This window comes from Psammomys obesus, unplaced genomic scaffold, assembly GCF_907164565.1.
Source record: "Psammomys obesus unplaced genomic scaffold, mPsaObe1.curated_primary_1811, whole genome shotgun sequence".
Taxonomy (NCBI): Eukaryota; Metazoa; Chordata; class Mammalia; order Rodentia; family Muridae; genus Psammomys; species Psammomys obesus.
The window spans coordinates 10,694,787-10,714,879 of record NW_026586550.1 but is presented as its reverse complement, the minus strand read 5'-3'; the positions used below and the strand labels follow the sequence as shown (position 1 = coordinate 10,714,879).

Sequence of the window (20,093 nt, the reverse complement as noted above, 5' to 3'; positions counted from 1 at the left end):
GTCGTTAACAAGGATGTAGAGGAACTAACCATCTCCTATTTTGCTTGTGGAGACACAAAGGGATATAACAGCCTGTCGTGAAATCCTATACTTATAATCTCAGCACTTGGGAAAGCTGGGGTAGAAAGATCATGAGTGTGAGATTAGCCTTGGCTAAAGAGTAAGATACTGCCTTAGAAACAAATACACATACAAACAGGCCAGGCACATGCCTATAATCCCAGCATTCAGAAAGAGGAGGAGGATATCTGAGTTTGAGGCCAGTCTGGCCTCCATAAGGGAGCTCCAGGACAGGACTACATAGAAAGGCCCTGTTTCAAAAAACAGAAAAGGAGCAAACCCAACAGCCACCTTAAGAATGGTACAGTAGTCGCCTATGTAACACCAGTGCAGGGTGGAAAGAGGAAGACAGATCCCAGAGCTCCCTGGTCAGCCAATCTAGCTGATCCACTGAAAGATCCTGTCCCAAAAAATAAGGTTCTCTAGCCTGCACACACACCCGAGAGCACACTTGTGCACACAACAAACACAAATATGCATTCCACGTGAGAGAGAGAGAACACACAATAAAAATGGGTGGTCTTTTTTCTTTTATGTTTATTATTCTGTGTGGGTCCACAAGAGAGCACACATCCAGAAGCCAGAGGACAAACTGTAAAAGCTGGTCTTCTACCATGTAGGTCCCAGGGACCAAGCTCAGGTCTCCCAGCTTGGCAGCAAGTGCTTTTTTAACCTGCCATCCATTTCACTGCCCACACTTTTTTTTTTTTTAACGTACGTTATCTCACCAGGCAGTGGTGGCACACGCCTTTAATCCTGGCATTCCAGAGGCAGAGGCAAGTGGATTGCTGTGAGTTTGAGGCCAGCCTGGTCTAAAGATCAAGTTCCAGGACACAGAGAAACTCTGCCTCAAAAAAAAAAAAAAAAAAAAGCAATTTATCACTACATTGCACCACACTATACTTGAACTTACTATGTAGCTCAAGGGTGACTTGAACAACTGGGACAACCCTCAGCCTCCCAAGTGCTGAGGTTACAGGCCTGAGCTACTATACCCACACTGAAAATTTATGTTAATATGAAATGTATGCTGTGATTTTTTTTTTTTTTAGAGCAGCTTTATGTGTGATAGTCAGAAACTAAACCCTGGGGCCAGGGGAACAGCTCTGAATGTACAGACACTCTGTAGCCAAGTATGATGACTTGAGTTCAGTTCCTAGAACTTCCAAGGTAGCAGAGGAAAATCAACTCCTGAACATTCTCCTCTGAATCAGACATGGGCAGAAAATAGAAAAATACATTTTACAAAAACAAATAAAACCCCCATAACTCTGAAAACAGTACAATGTGTGCTTACTGGATAAAACACTGGAAGACCCACTGACATATGAGACCCAAAGTTGGCTCTCAAAAGCCACCATACTAAACCAAAGAAGTTCAACACAGACAAGGTTCATTTATAGGAAGTTCTAGAAAAAAAAAAAAACAAACCCCCCCCCCCAAAAAACACACACACACACAAAAAAAACAAACAACAACAACAACAACAACAAAAAAACCAAAAAACAAAACCAGACCAGAGGTTGCCAGGGCTTGGGCTAGAGGTAGAGGACTGTCTGCCAAGAAGGAAACTTCATGGGGAGATAAAAATGGCCTATACCATGACTGTAGTCACACTTAGAGTGTGTGCCTTTATTAAAACTCACCAAGCTGAACAATTAAAACTGATGAGCTAGAGTTAAATTATACCTCAATAATTCTAACTTCAAAGTGTGTCATTCATTTCTTTCTTCTCTACTTTCCTTGCTTCTCAATCTCTCCCCTTTTAATGTTAAAATCTTTGCCAGAACTAGGGTCAGACCAAGAATTACTATTCCTATTTCAAGTCTGTCTCGCACAAAACTTTGCTTAGGCTTAGTCACACCTCCAGCTTCCTTTCCATCCTAACTGCCAGGTCTAGAAAGCTGGTCACTGTTTTCACCTAATGTACTCAATCCCTTGGCTAGCCTAGCTTCCATCAAGTTTACTACTATATCTTACTCCTCATTGAATCCTACCATCTCTCATACCTCAGCTGGACTTGTAAATTTTTTTCTAGGATGATAATTAAAATCACAACCACCCTTTTCTGTTCATCGAATACTTTCAGAGTAGGGGCATAAGACACAATTAGCTGACTATAATTTGCCTGGGGCAATCTAAAAACAAAACAAACAACAAATGCACAGTCCGTATTAGTGATGAGCAAATAAGGAAGAACAAACAGCTTATTTGTAAAATTAGGAACATGCGTTAGAGTCTAGTCAAGGTTACCAGCTTCTTGCCACTGAAAATGACTGTTTAATTGTTAGCACTCAATGGAGCAGCATAGTAATGCTGTTAAATAGGGTAAATCCTTTTGTTTTTAAGTGTGAATCTTAAAAAGATTATCAAAAAGAACTAACTAAAGCTTTGATTATAATATTAATTGTAATCTCACCAAGCATCCTATTATTAACAGTATCAAATGGTATAACTATATTTCACATAACCATGAAATGCTGACAGCCATTAAAAAACTAAAGGCTTTATAAGGAGTGAGAAAGCAGTTTGAAAATCTTATTTACAATTCAGGTTAATCAGAGAAAGGTCACTATGAGTGTTTTTAAACATCAAAGGGCCAACAATAACGGCTCAGTGGTAAAGACACTTGCTGCCAAGCCAGACAACAAAGCTTGATACCCCAAGACCTACACAGTAGAATGAGAAAACAGACTTCCAACAGCTGTTCTCGGACATCCACACATGTAATATGCATGTGTGCACCTAAACACACAACACATAAAATATATAACTATATAATTTTTAAATTTAAAAACAAGTGGTTGTAGAGATGCTCAGACAGTTATGGGCATTTGTGGCCTCTGCAGAGAAGCCTGGGGGTTTGACTATAGCACCCACAAGGCAGTTTACACCCATCTGTAATTCCAGGCTGATAGCTACAACTTGCTATGTAGCCTAGGCTGTTCTCAAAACATGTTAACTCCTACGTCAGCATCTAAGTACTATGAAGACAGGCCTGCACTACAATGTAAGTCTGCCTTGGAAAGATACATTCAACAGACGCCTAAAAGGAGTGTATGCAATGTGAATTTTAAACATTATATTGAATCACTTTTTCAGTATCTTTAGCAAGACTGTTTCCTGCAACAAAATTAGTCTTAATTCATAATTTTCTAAACCCTTTTTATTACATTAACTAGACCTTATCAAAATCAAATTGTACTTCCATACAAATTAAAAATATCTTCCATGTTGTTAATCTCAAATGAAGAACCCTTTTAAAGTTCATTTTCTAAGCACTCCTTCATGATGACTCAGTCATTAGTACTGGCTTAACCTGATAATCAGTATCTCAAGCCAATGCTGAAAGATTACAACATCAGTAAACTGAAAAAAACAAAACAAGCTATTCCTAGGACAGGACCCCATTGCCTCCGTGACATAAGTAGAGGAAAGCATCAATGTTCACTGATGACTTCTGGCAGAGAGCGAGCAGGACATTAATTGGTAAGAGGCTATATCACTGAGAAGGAAGTAAACACCCTGGTTACAAAACTTCTCAATTTGTACCACAGCCCTCTACAATTACATCTTTTTATATCCATGCTGATTTCAACCTAATAAAAAAGCCTACAGTTTTAAATTAGCGGAAATAGTTACCTGCACAGAAATACTAACACACATTTTGATAACCATCACTATGAGTATAAGATCTTCCACATGTCCTAAAACTGCTGTCTCATAATAGGTCTGAGAGGGAGACTGAAAATATATTTAGCTCAGAGGCCACACAATGAAAATGGCTCAAAAAAAGGAATTTTTAAAAAAGGTACTGTTTGAAAAAGGATTTCTTTTTCCTTTAAGACTATCCTATCCCTTAAAGTTTTAAAAGATAATTTTATGATTTTAATATACATTCAACTCTTGATATCCTGAATTGGTTCCAGGAACCCTAACATAACAAAATCTCCAGATGTTCAAATATCCTATATAAAATGTATATATATAAAATATATAACCCACTTGAATCCTGCTATATACTTTATCTCTAGATATTTATAATCCCAAGCGCAATGTGAAAGTTTATATAGTTATAAACCTGTATGGTTTAGGGAATAATACTAAGCAAAAAGTCTTCACATGTAAAACACAGGTACACTTTTTTTTAATACTTCTGATCTTCAGTGGTTGAATCCACGGAGGCAGAACCTACAATTATGGTGGGCTGGTTCCACACTACTATTTTATTTTATTTTGTTTGTGTTTTTTCAAGACAGGGTCTCTCTATGTAGTTCTGGATGTCCTGGTGCTTGCTCTTAGACCAGCTTGAACTCACAGACAGCACCACATCAGCCTGGGTTCAGACCAGGGTTAGTCCACAGAACACTAAATTCATTGGTATTTGTGTTTTACAAGTAGAATTCATTTTGTAGTGATCTTAACAAGTTTGCCCAAACTGTATACAAAACTTTAACAATTTGAGTCTTAGGGACCATACCCAATAAAAAAACAAAACAGAAGAAAACCAGATCTTGGGAAGCTCCCCAAATGCTCTATCTTCTCAATAGTTACAACTCACCAATGAGTGATTAAAATTCTTAAAATGATTGCATGCTTTTGTAATATCCCCTTCCCAGTGCCTTATCCGAGGGAACTGTTGAAAGTATTTCACAATTGATTGTGAAGTCACTGAACAGAATTCTTTTTTTTTTTTCCCCCAGGCACACACAACTTTAATTCTAGCACTTGGGAAGCATAGATAGATAGATAGATAGATAAGATAGACAAACAGACAGACATATAATAAATAGATAGATAGCAAGCAAGAAAGAAAATACTTTGACATGTATTTAGTTATTTTGGAGGAAAGTACATGCACAGACCACGATGCACATGTGGATGTCAGAGAACTACTTGTAAAAGTCAGCTTTCCTCACTCAAGTTTCAGGAATCGGACTCAGGTCCATCAGGCAAAAGTACCTTTATCTGCTGAGCCATCTCGCCAGTATAACATATTTCACAGTCTACACCGAAATAAAACCCACAAGTTTTAGAACTATACAGAGAGGGTATGTCAGACAGAGAGATGGACACTGAGAGACAAAGAAACAGACAAAGTTAATGTCGCACTGGGTTGTCACCCTGACCTGCAACTCAGAGTCCCATGTGCAGCACTGTGCTAGACATTTTCACGGAGATTACTGAATTTATATCCAATCCTAGAAATGGAAGTTTTCAAAACATGTGGAGGAACAAAAATAGAGAAATCACCAAGAGTAATCTTTTGGGCATCACAAGTTATACCTTGTCCTACCAAACTAAGAGAACAAGTCTAAATCCATTAAAATGAACTCTGTTCCCTGCTCTGACATACACCACCTAGGAATCATCTTAAAACAATAGCCAGAACCTAGGATGTTTAGCTTTAGCATCTGCAACATTAACTATGAGATAAGAGACAGGAAGATCATGAGTTTCAGGCCATCCTGGGTTACAAAGTGAGACTGTCTTAAAACAACAAAACCAAAAACTAAAAATAAAATGTGATTAAAAAAATAAAATCCTCACTACAAATTAAGAGTAGATTTTTTTTGTTATCTTTTCTTTAAGAACACCTACCATTTCATTTGTTTTAGTGATGAGCTACAGAATATATACCTAGAAGGACTCTAAAAAGAATCTCAGTTTACAGATATGAAAGCTGGGGCTTAAAGAGCAAAATAACTCCACCCAAAGGACATAATTTGTTGGTGTCAAAGAGTGGCCTAAACCCGACTCAAATTCTACTCTATTCTGGTATTTGTCTCACGCAGGAGCCAAAAAGTGTCAACTCGAATTCAAGTGGCAGTTTGAGGCTAACAGGAAAGGCAAAGCCAGTTAATACTGACATCCTATCTCTGTGAAGCATTTCTAATGCTCACAGAGGAAAATGCAGCCTCACTTCTCAACTCATCAAGAGTCGTTAAAGCCGTGACAAACAGCATAGAATTAAAGCTTTCTATGAATAGTTATGCTAAAAGTTAAGGAAAATGCTATATGAAAATTATAGTATACTTTTATAACATATTATTTATATATTTTCTATTAAAAAAAGCTGCTATATTGTTGCATGGAATACAGGATATGCATCAATATTTAAGGTAAGTATGACATAGAGAAGTTTTATATTGATTCTGATGGATTCTTAAGATTCTTACAGTCCACGCACTCTCTTAAAAAGGAAGAAGGGTGATGAACTGCTATAAAAAAAAAAGTTCTCATCAGCAGTAGTAGGGGAGCAGGGTTAGAGCTATACACAGCTGAATGTGTTGCCTATTCTTGACCTTGCATGACCATGGACCACTCACTTAACCTTGGGCTTAGAGCCTCATTCCTTCACCTGTAAAGACAGTAAATATTTCTTACCTTCTAGGCTAGGTTTGGTTTTTTGTAGGATTTGTTAAGCAAACTGCCTAGATTATAGAAGGACTGACTATAACAAATACAGCCTATTAACACAGTCAGGACAAACCTGTAAAACTGTCTGGCTGTCAAAACCATTCATTCAGCTTCAATTTGTGAGATCAAGATAAGTAAGCAGTTGCTATTTTTAGGGCCTCCCAACTAGCTGCACAAAGAAAACAGGCCAATAGGGTAAAATTACCTAGGTGATCACTATTATACTCACATATTTCATTTCAAACTTCTTAGCCAACATTTCCACTTCTTGCCTCTCCTTATGCTCATCAGTAAATGGGTCTTCTGTATGAACAAGCTTCTTCTGATTTAAAGGAAACGGGGAAAGAAACACAGTATTAGCACCACTTCCACTACACTGCCATATACTAATCACATATCAACTATAGTTCAGTATAACTGAACTATATATTTAATATATATCAAAGTTATTAATGTTACAGTTTTTTGTAACTACATCTGTTGTATTATTTCCAGACTTGAATATACCTTTAAATTTCAATGAATCAATTTTTCCTAATATAAATAAATAGGTCAAAAGCATTAAAAGCCATTTTTTAAAATGATGGTTCACATTAGGACTTACACAAAACTGTACAATTTTTTGATGGTCAAGAATTTAAAAATCTGTATTTGCTCCACTTGCAAAATGACCCCATCCCAAATAAAGCAATCTCTCCCCCAGACCAACATTAGGTAAAAATAAATTTTATTTTGATATTACCCCTAAACAGTAGACTGCTTCAGCCATGAAATATCCCTAAAAAGGCATTCAAATTATTAATTGTAGAATCAAGACTCATCTTATGCTTACAAGTTATTACTGCGGCTGTCCTGGCTTTCTGCTGAACTTATAATCAATAATTTCTATATCACCTGTCTCCCATCAGTAGATACCTATTCAAAAAATATATAAAGCTAAAAAATGTGCAAGAGCTCATCATGGCTTCCTCCTAACAGTACAGAATGAAACACTTCTAAAATACAGTTTAAAACACACAGACCATGCACACACAATAAGCAAATATCCCACAGTCGCCACCCACTTGCTAGAACAGATAAACTTGTATGCTTTCCTAACTTTACTACTTTTGCCATTTTAAAAATGTATTCTTATTGTGTGCTGCATGATGTGGGTGGGTGGACATGTGCACACATGTGAAGGTCACAGCGCAACTCTGTGAGGCTGGTTCTCTCCTTGCACCTTCCTGTGGACACTGGGGATTGAACTCAGGTGAGCAGTCTTGCGTCGACCTCAGCTTACTATTGCAGTAGTCAAGTTTTATATAAATGCTTTTCAGTGCACAAAAAAGCTAAGAGCTACTTTTAAAAAATACAATTTTTATCCAATTTTAGAATTTTACTTTGAAAGTAAAATTGGTCTCGTTGTTTGCTTGTTTTGTATTTTGGAGATAGGTAGGGCCTTACTACATAGTCTTGGATGACCTGGAACTCACTACATACACCAGGATGGACTCGAACTCAGAGATCCTGCTGATTCTCCCTCCCTAGTGCTGGGATTAAAAGTGTGCACAACCACACCCATCGGAAAGTAAATTTTTAAAGGGTTAATTTTGAAAAAACTGATATAGCAACTTTAAATAATTAAAAATGATAAACATAAAAATATTCAACCAGGACAAATATGGAACTAAGGTACTTCATCATAGATATAAAGACCGAAGATACACAAAAAATCAGCCTAAAACATAACAGGGAAACATGGGCAGGATGAAGACAGAGGGTTCACAACACATCAGAATAAACACAGACTCCTTAAGATTTTAAGGAGTTAATTTTATAATCAATTTCTAAATGTAGTAATAAATATTTATAGAATTTATCCTAATTGGCATTATTAATGAAACACAAACAACCCAAGAGGAAACAAACTAGCAAAATCAGTCTGGCAAGAAAAGTAAACACTAAATTTGGGGTATAGTAGTCCCCCCTAAAGTTAGTGCAAAGGACTGAAGCAAACAGTATGTTTTGTTGTTATAAATTGTTCCCTCCCATCACTGTGTAGTCCAAATACTAGGTCTTTATTACCAGTCTGATGGGGATTTTCTTGAACCCAGAACCTTTCATATGCTAGTCAAGAGTTCTACCACTGAGCTTTATCCCCAATCCAGCCAGACTTATTTTACATATGCAAATATAAACAAAGATTTGTATTATTATTTCCTTTCCTAACTAAGAATCACCTGTATATGTCATTCTAAAATTTTTTTCAAGACAGGATTTCACTATACAGTCTAGGCTGGCCTCAAACTCACAATCCTGCCTTAGTACCCTGATTCAAAGATGTATCACCATATCCAGCCTGTTCTAAAATATTCTGTATACTTAATACAGGCATCAAGATCTATCTTTTGTTTACAATATGGTCTATAAAATTAAAAAAACTCACTTCTCCTTTAGAGTTAAGAATAATGGGGGCAATCTCAACACTCAGGAAGCTAAGGTAGGAAGCCTGACAGAAGTTCGAGGCCAACCTGGGCTACACAGTAAAACCTTACTTCAAAGCAACAAACACCCACAAAGAATCATCACTTTTTCCCAATTAAAAACGCAAGAAAAATCTAAAGAATCTCCCCCACCACAGTAGCAGTAGCTGATAATTTGCAGGTGAAACAAATTGCAAACTATCAGCTACTTATGTGTAAAGTCTATGCAATGATTTTCTCCTTTGACCTTAGCATGTTCAAGTCTTTCATAGGTCTCATCCAACATATGAAGTGACAAGCATCAGAATACCACAGAGTTCTGTAACAGTGCAGTTACATCACCCCTTGTTTTTCTCTTTATAGGAAACATTTAATTCACTGCGTTCTCAAATGAGTGCTCAGGTTATCTGATTTTTTGGTTTGCTAAGAACTGAACTTTTTTCTAATGTATTTGTCATGTCCACAAGGTACTTCATAATGGACTACTGTCAGCAATATCAAACAAACTAATCTTTCAGAATGGGGATGACTCCAACGTCTCAGTCACCACTCGAACCACAATTATGACATAATACCATAAAGAGCAAGGCAAAGGGCTGACCTAACCTGCAGGTGATCTTGCTTTTTAGAGTTAGCCAAAATATGCTTTTGCTCATCTATGTGGAAACACCTCAGCTGTATTTCTGTTAATTGGGATTGCACACTTCATTTAGCAGGTAGGGAGTTTACTTAAATGTACCCCAGTGCTGATGGTACTTACACACATCGTTGTTTTAACAGCCCACAGCTACCCACTTCCACTTGACAAATCTTTTAACTGATATACGGCTATTTAAAAGTTGAGACAAGCCAGGTGTGGTGGAGAGCTCCTGTAATCCCAGCACTCGTGGAGGCAGAGGCAGGCGGATCACTGTGAGTTTGAGGCTAGCCTGGTCTACAAAGGGAGTCCTGGATAGCCAAGGCTACACAGAGAAACCCTGTCTTGAAAACAAAACAAAACAAAAACAAACAAAAATTGGGACTTTTTCTTCTAATTTTACTTAGCCTACTATGGGTACAGTATTTAATTACAGTAACTCAAAATTAAAATATTTTAGAAAAATTATAACTAAAAATAAATCTGAGCCAAGCCTGATGGTTCAGGGCTGTAATCCCAGCTACTTAGGAATCTAAAACAGCAATATCATGAATTCAAGGCCAATATAGGCTACAAAGTAAGTTCAAGGCCAGCCTAAGCAATTTAAAATATCTTGTCTCAAAAACAAAGGATGGGGTGTTACTTGGAGTCATGTCAGTAATATAACATATCCCTGGCCTAGCATGTTCAAGGCCCTTGGGTTAAGTCTCAGCGGAGGGGGGGGCTTCCCAGAGGAGGAAAACCAATCTCCAGACAGTCTCCAGTTGGTCACTCTGCTAGGATTTCCCTTTATGGAACCATCACAATTCACTTACAGAATTGTGTTACTTATGTGTTACTTATACGTTCTTAGGTAATAAATACACTAAGTGAGACTAATCATAGGAAAATGTGGCAAACTTTCCCCACAAAAGCATACCACATAAAAAACAGAATTCTTTTGTGGAATTATAAGATATATGGCTGAATACACAATAAGAAAATTGGACCAATAAATCTCTAAATTGATAGTATGTAAGAAGCAAACAACAGAATTAAATCCAATTCACCTGTCTCCTAGAACATAAAAGTATAGCCACATACCAAGCATTGCTTTAAGGGAAAGATCACATATACAACAGTAAATACCACAGAGCAGTAAATACTGTAAATACAGTAAATACTGTAGAGCAGGCTAAATGGTAAGTACCATACAGCTAAGTAGATAGCAGATGAAAACACCTAGGTTAGCCTGGCATGACAGCACACACCCTTGACGCCAGCGCTACGGGTCTGAGTTTGAGAAGTGGTCTAGGAGTGAATTCCGGGGTAGCCTGGACTACACAAACAAACCCTGTCTCAAAAAACCAAACCAAACCAAAAAAACATCTAGGTTAGTGTAGGTATTTTTACAATGTTTGCACAACGACAAAACACTAACTAGTATGATGTATTTTTACCTAAAGATGGCTTTTGTCTTGCCGTTTTCTTACACTTATTTGTGTGTGTGAACAATTTGCAGATGGCGACTCTCCTCCACCACGTGCATGCTGGGGATGGAACTCAGGTCTTCAGGCTTGGCAGTAAGGACATTTATCTGCTGAGCCGTTCTGTCACCCGGTTTTGTTTTTTGAGGCAGGGCCTCACTACGTGGCCCTGGACTCTCCGTTCTTCCACCCCAGCCTTCAGAGTGCTCCATGCCTAGCTAAAAAATGTTTTTGCATCTGTAACTTATGAAATTATAAAAATTGGACACCTTCATTTTAATTTTATTTTTTAAAAAAATGCTGCAATCTAATAAACAAAAACGCCATGTTTATATAAAAAAGAATTCTGAATGAACTGAGTCTACAGGACAGGACGTAATGTGAAAGTGACCAAAATGGTCTCTACCCCTAACAATTGGATTTCTCTGAAAACATTTAGTAATGATGGCCACACAACAATACTTGCAACAAGCCATCAAAAGATTATCTGGCACAAAATACAGACTAACGATATTATTCAGTGTGAGACTTTTGACCAGAGTCCTTCACTGCAACAACAAAGATAGTTGATGAAAGGAACTAATGAATTCTGGAGTCCATTAGACCCGCTCAAAAGCCCAGCCTAATAAAGAGTATAGTCACTAAACAAGAGAGCAATGTCTGTCTGTCTGCCTGCCTGTCTCTTTCTACCAAGTCCCCCTCCTAAAGATCACCAACCCACAACAATAAAAATTACAGTCACCGACAAACCGCTGTCCTAATCCCCATTGTTCACCGCTTCCCTCAAAAGAGATACCTATGTATTTTCCTAAGTTTTTTTTTTTTTTTTTTTAAATTCAAAGCCAACGTTTTTCCATAATTCTCCAAAAGATCGCAACGGACAAATATCCCCAACTGGAACTAATGGGAGCCAAAAAATAATATGAGTGGACAGCCACCGAGTAAGACAGGAGACCTTTCCATTCAAAGACAATATGCACAAACTCAACACACACAAAGCTAACAATATTTACCAACACGAGCGTAACCACATTAACGAATCCACTTTTTCATTCCTAACGTGGAATCTTTAGTTTCTGAAAATGTTTAATTTCTCTGAAATCCCCTTCAATCAAGGAAAATAAACCACCCGGCCACGAGCCCATCTCAGCAGCCCTGGCGCCCGGTACAGCTGGGTTGAGGAAAGATGAGGATGAGCCGGGGTCACACAATCTCTCCGCTTCAGACCGGGGGGCGTGTCCCCCAAGGTTTTTTCGCTTCCCTTCTACCGGAACGACAGACGGAGCGCCACAAGAAGCCAGCCGCGCGGCTCGCGGGGCCTCGGGATTTGGTGAGGGGAACAGAAAGGAAAAGGAGGAAAAAGCTGAGGTTTCGAAAGGTGCACAGGAACACCGGCTCGGCGCGGTGCGGAGGGGGCGGCCTCGGCCACCCGGGCGGGCCGGGCCGCGCGGCTCCCACCCCGTCTAGCCGCCGAGCCCCCGCCACCCCACCCCCGGGACGAGCGAAGTGCAGAGCAGCCCGGGCAGGCGGCGGTCCGGAGGCGCCCGGGCTGTGGGGCGGCCGGGAGAGAGGGACCCTCTGTACCCGTTGTTCTCCGCACAGCAGCAGCTCCGGGTAGCTGAACTCCACGCAGCTTTCGTCCGTGGGGTCCTTGAGCACCAGCTCCAGGCGCACCGTCTCCCTCGGCGGTCGCGGCGGCGGCTCCGCCCGGGAAGCCGACTCCCGCGGAGGGGCGGGCTGCAGGGGCAGCGGCGGCGGCGGCGGCTCCGGCCGCGGGGGCTCGCGCTGCAGGGCCATGGGCGGCTCGGCGCGGCTGCCCTCGCGCTGGGGGAGCGGCTTGTCGCGCGCCGGGGGCTGCGCGTCAGCGCGGGGGGCCGGCTCCGCCCGGGCCGGCTCGCGGTACGGCTGCGGCTCCAGCCGGGGGGGCTCGCGCTCGGCGCCCGCGAAGTCGGCCTCGCGCCGCCTCACCGGTGACAGGCTAATGAACGCGACTCTGCGCGGCTCCGCCATCCCCACTGTTCTGGCCCTCGGCGCTCGCTCGAGCCGGCTCTCGCCTCGACGCCGCACGGCGTGCCCGCCCGCCTTTCCTTCCGCTCTCCGTCACGTTTCTTCCCTCCGGCACCCTCAGCCGTCTCCGCGGACGCCACCGTGAGTGCGGACCGGGTCCCTGTCCCCGCTACAACGTTCTGATGGGCTCCGCCACCATCGCCAGGGTCGCCGCGGCCGCCATGTTGGATCCCCCACATAAATAGAAGCAGGCCGCTGAGCGGGCGCATGCGCACACCGGAGACGCTCGCGTCCACAGTCGTGGCTGTTGCTCAGATTTCTTCTCAACAGTCTGAAGTCCAGACAGCCCGGCGGAAGTGACGTCACAGACAGCCCTGTCTCCGTGGCAACGGGGACGCTAGCTACGCTGTAGCTCCAGAGGAAGGCTTTGGGGTTCCCGGAGTGATTTCCTCTTCTCTCCCGGAAACCGAGGCACGCTCGCGGATCCCTCGGGGTGAGCGTCGTGATGTGCCTGGGACAGACCCAGTCATGGCGCCGGGTCCCGCCCGACGTCGGCCTCTGGCTCTGGGCAACAGGGAGCAGGCTTGTCAGCTGAGGACTCCGGCAGACCCTGGAAAGGGGTGAAGGACTCGCGGCCGGGCCGCGGGGCCTGCCCGGTCGGTGCCCGGGCCCCTGCGGAGGTGTCCAGGGTAGAAAGGCGAAGGCTTGACTCGCCCCAGACCCCCTCCCCCCGAAAGTGCCACGCTGCCTCCCACACCGCTGCCTCCCACATTTCTCCCTCGCCGCGTTGCGCATGGCGATGAGACGCGCAATGAATGACGCGCCCCAGTTGGGAAATGGAACTGGCAAAAGAACAGTTCGCGAAGACTTGCACGTCTTAGCAGGGTTTGGTGTTATTTTAGGGGACACACTCTCAGGGAAACAAATGTTAGATGGCTCATTTCTGGGTGGGAAGGAATGCTGGTTAGGCTTCCTTGGAGCATCTGGGGGAGACGAATTGGAATGCAGATTTTAAAGGATGAGAATTACTGGCCCTTTTAATCTCTTCAGGAGAAAGTGAATTTGAAAGCTCTCTTTACATGTCTCAAGGAAACCCAAGCTTGTTAATTGCGTTAGCTACATTGGATGTTGAGGAGCTGAGGCAAAGAGATATAGATAGATATTTTTAATAGGCTGGTATTTGCTCTTCTGTTCCTTTCCAAAGATGTACCAAATGGTGATGAAATCTTCAAAAGTCGCTCGTAGCTCTAAACCAGGTGTGGAGGTGCACACCTTTAGTCTCAGAAAGAGGCAGACTGTTCAACACCAGCTACAACCAGCTCCAAGCCAGCCAGCACTTTTTTTTTTTTTTTTTTTTTTTTGAGATAGAGTTTCTCTGTGTAGCCTTAGCTGTCTTGGACTTTGCAGACCAGGTTGGCCTTGTATTCACAGAGCTCTGCCTTCTGCCTCCCTGAGTGCTGGGATTAAGGGCATGCCCGGCTCAGACAGGTGGAGCCAGACTGGTCTACTTAGTGAGTTCCAAGCCAGCCAGAGCTACATAGTGAGACCCTATCTGAAAACAACAAGGATGGTGAAGAATCTCTTCTAACTTTAAAATGCTGCAATATTTCCTTGGCACCATGTTTTATCTCCATCATTTCTTGCACTACCCCTGATTTTGATTGGACCTCTGTTTCTGACAGTGTTACAATGGGGCAATTAATGTTTCGGAAACACTCTAAAGTGAGCTCTAAACCTGTCTTCAGTTTTTGCAGTTTGTTCCAAAGATTGCAGTCTGTTTGTCCTTGTGCCAAGCTCGTCTGTAGGTATACCCTCATCCAACATTATCATCTGCTGAGTACTTTCCCAATAATTTCAACCTCAGTCTACATAAGAAGTAGATTCTAATTGCTGGCATAAGCTGTTCTTATCGGCACTCAAGAGGCTGAGGCCGGTGGATCTCTGTGAGTGTGGGGCCAGCCTAATCCACAGAGTTCCTGGACAGCCAGAACTAAGTAGTGAGACCCTGTCTAAAAAAAAAAAAAAAAAAAAGGGCGTAAGTAGTTTCTACACTGTAACCCATTGTCCACACACACGCATGCGTGCCCCCAAACACAAGTCTAATGTACCTTACTGTGTAGCACAGAGTAAAAATAATGATGGAGTTCAAAGGACAACTTTGTGGAATCTGTTCTCTCCTTCCAGGTGGCCAGGCTGGCACAGCATTTGCCTTTATCTCACAAGTCATCTTGTTGGCCTAGAATTGTTTAAATTTTAATTTCTAGTTTAGAATATATTTTCCTACACACACAGTAATAACTATATAAAACTGGTTTGTGCCAGAAGTAGTGGCTCATGCCTGTAATCCCAGCACTTGGGAGTCAGAGGCAGGCCCGATCTCTGTAAGTTTGAGGCCAGCCTCGTCCAGAAAGTAAGTCTAGGACAGCCAAGGCTACACCTAGAAACCCTGTCTCAATAAAACAACAAACAAACTGGTTTGCTACATGTATCTAGCATAAAAGTGTTTCACATTTTTTCATTCTAAATGCTCTGTAACAGTTTAGATTGTGACATCACCAAGAACAAGTTTTTGGCTAGTTTATTTGGCAAAAAGCATATGTATCATATTGTATCTATCAGTGCTGAATGAAGTAGTTTTTGTTTTAATTTGCTTTTCTCTTTGAGATGGACTCTTAAGGCTTTCCACAACTTGGTTGACATGAAACTCACTATTTAGACCAGGCTGGCCTTGAACTCAGAGATCCTTTTGCCTCTGCCTCCCTAGTACTGGGATTAAAGGCATGCACCAACATCCCTGGCTGGTTTTCAATCCTTAATATGATTCATTTTTTCTTTTGCTGTATCAATAGGCAATTAATACGGTCATTTTAAGATTTGCATTAACAGGGACTGGAGAGATGGCTCAGTAGTTGAGACCTCTGGGCCCACTTCCAAAGGTCCCGGGTTCCCAGTACCCACATGGCAGTTCCTAACTGTCTATAGCTTCAGTTCCAGAAGACATCCTCACACACACATACAAGCTGTCAGAATACCAATGTACATAAAATAAATCATTTCAAGAAAGATTTGCATTAACTGAGAAGTTGTATCAGTAACTTTACATTTTAAGAACATATCTAAAGGGAAAGTTTCATCCTAGTGAAGTTATAGGTGTAATTATTTTATTTTGTTTTCAAGCTTGAATAGTTAAGACTGTTCCTTAACTACTGACCATTCTAACTCATCTCCTGGGTGATGAGGTTATTATAGATATGTCATAGCACATCCAGCTATCTTGTGAATTTTGAAAGTATTAAACTTTGCCTGGTGGTCATGCCTTTAATCCCAGCACTCAGGAGGCAGGGATAGGCCTGAGATTGAGCCCAGGCTGGTATACAGAGTTCCAGGAAGACCAGGACTACACAGGGAAACCCTGTCTCAAAAATTTAAAACACACACACACACACTTGGAAGGCAGAGGCAGACAGATCTCTGTTAGTCTGAGGTCAGCCTGTTATCACAGACCAAGTTCCAGCACAGCCAAAGCTACACAAACCCTGGCTCAAAAACAAAACAGAAAACACGCACTTGCGTGCACACACACACACCACACACACAGGTTCTGTTGAGTTTGCTAAAGAGTTTCTTGACCTTGAGGTTAAAACTATATAGTGAGAACTAGGTTGCCTGGTTCTCTAACTCTACTTCTGTTGCTTGCTATGAAACCCTCTGTGACCTTTACACAAAGTCAATTAAGCAGTTTGTGTCTCAGTTTTCTAATTTGTAAAATAGGAATAATAATATGTATAATATATGTATATATTGTAAGATACACAACTTAAAGCACTGATATTGGGCAGGTGTGTTGGTTCACCTAGTGAAAGTGACTGCAGCTAATCCTGACGACCTGAGGTCAATCTTTATGACCTGCATGGTGGAAGGACAAAACCACCCCCCAGTGTGTTCCCTGATTGTCGCACACATGCCACGAAACACGTGCCCACATGCACACAAATTAAATATATATAATAATTTAAAAATAGTGTTTGAATTAAGTGGGTTAATGTTTGTGAGGTATTTGGAACAGGGAGGGGAAATGTTATTTTCTTTGTGGCCTAATGTGCAGCCAATTTTATTGAATGGCCCATGAGTCCTTGAAGGGGAGGTCTATTCTTTAGCATATTAATCTATTGCTTATTCCCAATAATATTTAGATTACTGCAGGCTTTACTTATATTTTTTATTTCACCTTTCATGACCTGCCATTCTCTCTCATTTTTGCTTTTCAAATATTGGTGCTTTTCCTTTGTTTCATATTCATATTCATTGTATTTATCAGGAAACAGCTTTCATCATTCAACGTGTTTCTTTGACTTGCTTAATGATTTTGACCTGGATCCAACCTTGTTTGATTGTGGCACCTGCTCTCTCTCTTTGCATTTTCCCAGTCGCACCACTGTTCCTCTTTACTGTTAATGTTCATGAATTACTTTGCTCTCAGGAAGCAAGCAGTCCAGAGTTGAATTTCACTTTGTGATCCAATCTGCCAATCTTTTGTTTTAATAGGTGACATAATCCCATATATAGTTTTGAACATGCATACAAGAGGTATGTCTGAGCAGAGACATACTACATTAGTTTTTATTTTTTTTCTCCTTATAGCTTTCCAAAACTTGAGATTGTCTAGTTGCTATGTTTTTGTATGTATTGCTTCTGATAATTTAAATGGTTTATATTCTTGTGTAATGAGTTAAAATTAAAATGATCTTAATTCTCAATTTCTTTGGATGTTGTCTACAATGTTAGCTCTTTGTGTGTATTTTATATTTAACTTGTAATTATAAGGTACATCCATGCCTGTGACTAGATTTATCACTAGTAAATGACACTAATGCACTCATACTACTGTCCACCTTTCTGTCTAGATAAAATGCTTTGTTACAGGTGACATTTTAAAAAGATTGATTTATGTGTATGTGTGTCTGCCTGTGTTAATGTGTACCGTGTGTGTTCAGGTACCCACAGAGACTAGAAGAGGGCCTCAGACCCCCTTGAGCTGTACTGACATGTTGCTGTGAGCCCAGTGTGTATGTTGGGAACCAAACTCTGTTCCTCCAGTGGAACAGCAAGCACTCTTTACTGCTGAGCCATGTCTCCAGCCCTAATCAGGGCTGATTTATTTTTAAATCTTGATTTTATTCCTGTTCTTGTTCCTCTCTTGTGCTCATATCCTACAGATTCCTAGCTGCATTGTCTCTGTGGTTTGGTTATTATCTTGGAGGAACTTAAGTTTTCCTGAAAAGCTGCTGTAATGAACATGTGGATGGGGACAAGGGACGGTGTGCTCACCTAGCAGGCCTTCTCTGCTGATACTGAGGTTAGATTAACTCTTCACCACTTCATTTGATAAGCAGCTGGGGAGGATGCTCTCTACAAATACTGCTTGTATTTCTGATGTCCTGCTGGCTCCTCAGCATCTCAGAACTATACCCAAGGAGATTTTATGTTAAAATATTGCTTCACCATATTTTAATTAAACAGGAAGATTTTGGGTTCTTTCTGTGTGTCTGTATCTGCTCCTATACCATCTCCCCTGACCTTTTTTTTCTCTTACACACACACACACACACACACACACACACACACACACACACATGCACACCATTCATGCATGTGGACACATCCAATCTCCTAAACATAATTGGCATCTTTGGTTGAATCAGTATTTGTTGCTTACAGTTTGTTATTTTCAAGATTTGCCTTATATATATGAACGTTTTGGCTGAATGTATTTATGTTCTCCACGTGCATGCTGGTGCTCACAGAGTTCAGGAGAAAGAATTGAGACCCCTGGAGTTAAAGTTAGTAATGGTTATGAATCACCATGTCAGTGCTGGAAACTGAACCCTGGTTCTCTGCACAAATAATAAGTGCTCTTGACCTTTGAGCCTTCTCTCTAATTCTGCTTACAGTCTTGTAAACCATATAAATTTTAACAGCTGAACATTTTTCCTTTCCTAAACCTTCAGAAGCCATTGTTTTCGCCACTGTTCTGCCTGACATACCTCCAAACTCCCTTCTCAATGTGGTCTAGGTGAAGTTAGTATTTATTAGGTGAAGTCAGTCCTGGAGTTCTATGTTGTGATGCCTGGGACTGCTGTACAGTGGTCCTGAATCTGCTTGCACCCAAGCCTCCCATCACCTTTAAGTTAGAGCCCCTGTTTCTTATATGATATGTCTTTTTTCTCTGTTTCCATGTTTTTAGATGGTGCATACCATATATATATATATATATATATATATATATATATGGTATGCATATCTAGATATGAAAAATACCTGTTCATCTATGTAGGCATATTTTTTGTCTATTTTATTGGGTTCTTACACCTCTACCTCTCTTCCTACCCTAGTCCCTTCCAGTCCCCCAACACTAGGTAGGAGAGAAAGAAGGTTAGAGGAGAAAGAGGGGATTGAGGCCTTTTTAGGCTACTTCCTGCTGATTAGGGGCACGGAGTTCCTTGGGGCAATTCCAATCTTCGTCTTGTCAGGATATCTCCAACTTCTTGTCTCTTTTCTTTTGACCACTTGACAAATCAGCAACAGCACCAGGAGGGGCAGGAACCAGCAGGAGGAACAGCTGCACCTCCTCTCTTGGGGCTCTGGTCTTTTTGTTACCCTCTCTACAGTCCCCAGAATTAAACTGTCTTCATCTGGCAGAGACGTGATTCTGCCAGCGCATGCATGAGGCAAACTGGTCTGCTGCTGTGGACAATCTGAAGCAGCCCCATATCCCACACCTGGGATTAAAACAAAAACATATTCATAGAGCATAACACCTTCACATGGATTCCAGGGATGAAACTCAGGCTACCCACCAGGCTGTAAAGAAGCAGTTCTTAACCTGTGGGTTGGGACCCCTTGGAGGCCAAACAATGCTTTCACAGGAGTCACCTAAGACCGTTGAAAAACACAGATATTTATATTACAATTCACAATAGTAGCAAAATTACAGTTATAAAGTAGCAAAAATAATTTTAGGTTTGGGAGTCACCACAA

The 20,093-nt window shown here is 41.3% G+C and overlaps 1 protein-coding gene across 1 annotated transcript in view; it reads right to left on the bottom strand.

Moving 5' to 3' along the window:
• Positions 1-13,703, bottom strand: part of Ubn2 (ubinuclein 2) — a 79,246-nt gene extending 65,543 nt beyond the window's left edge. The window contains exons 1-2 of the mRNA XM_055601994.1: positions 12,633-13,703; positions 6,710-6,802 (exon numbers count right to left, since the gene is read on the bottom strand). Of these exons, the coding sequence (XP_055457969.1) occupies positions 6,710-6,802; positions 12,633-13,058 (519 nt within the window). The 5' untranslated portion in view covers positions 13,059-13,703. The remainder of the gene's footprint in view (positions 1-6,709; positions 6,803-12,632) is intronic.
• Positions 13,704-20,093: the final 6,390 nt, after the last annotated feature.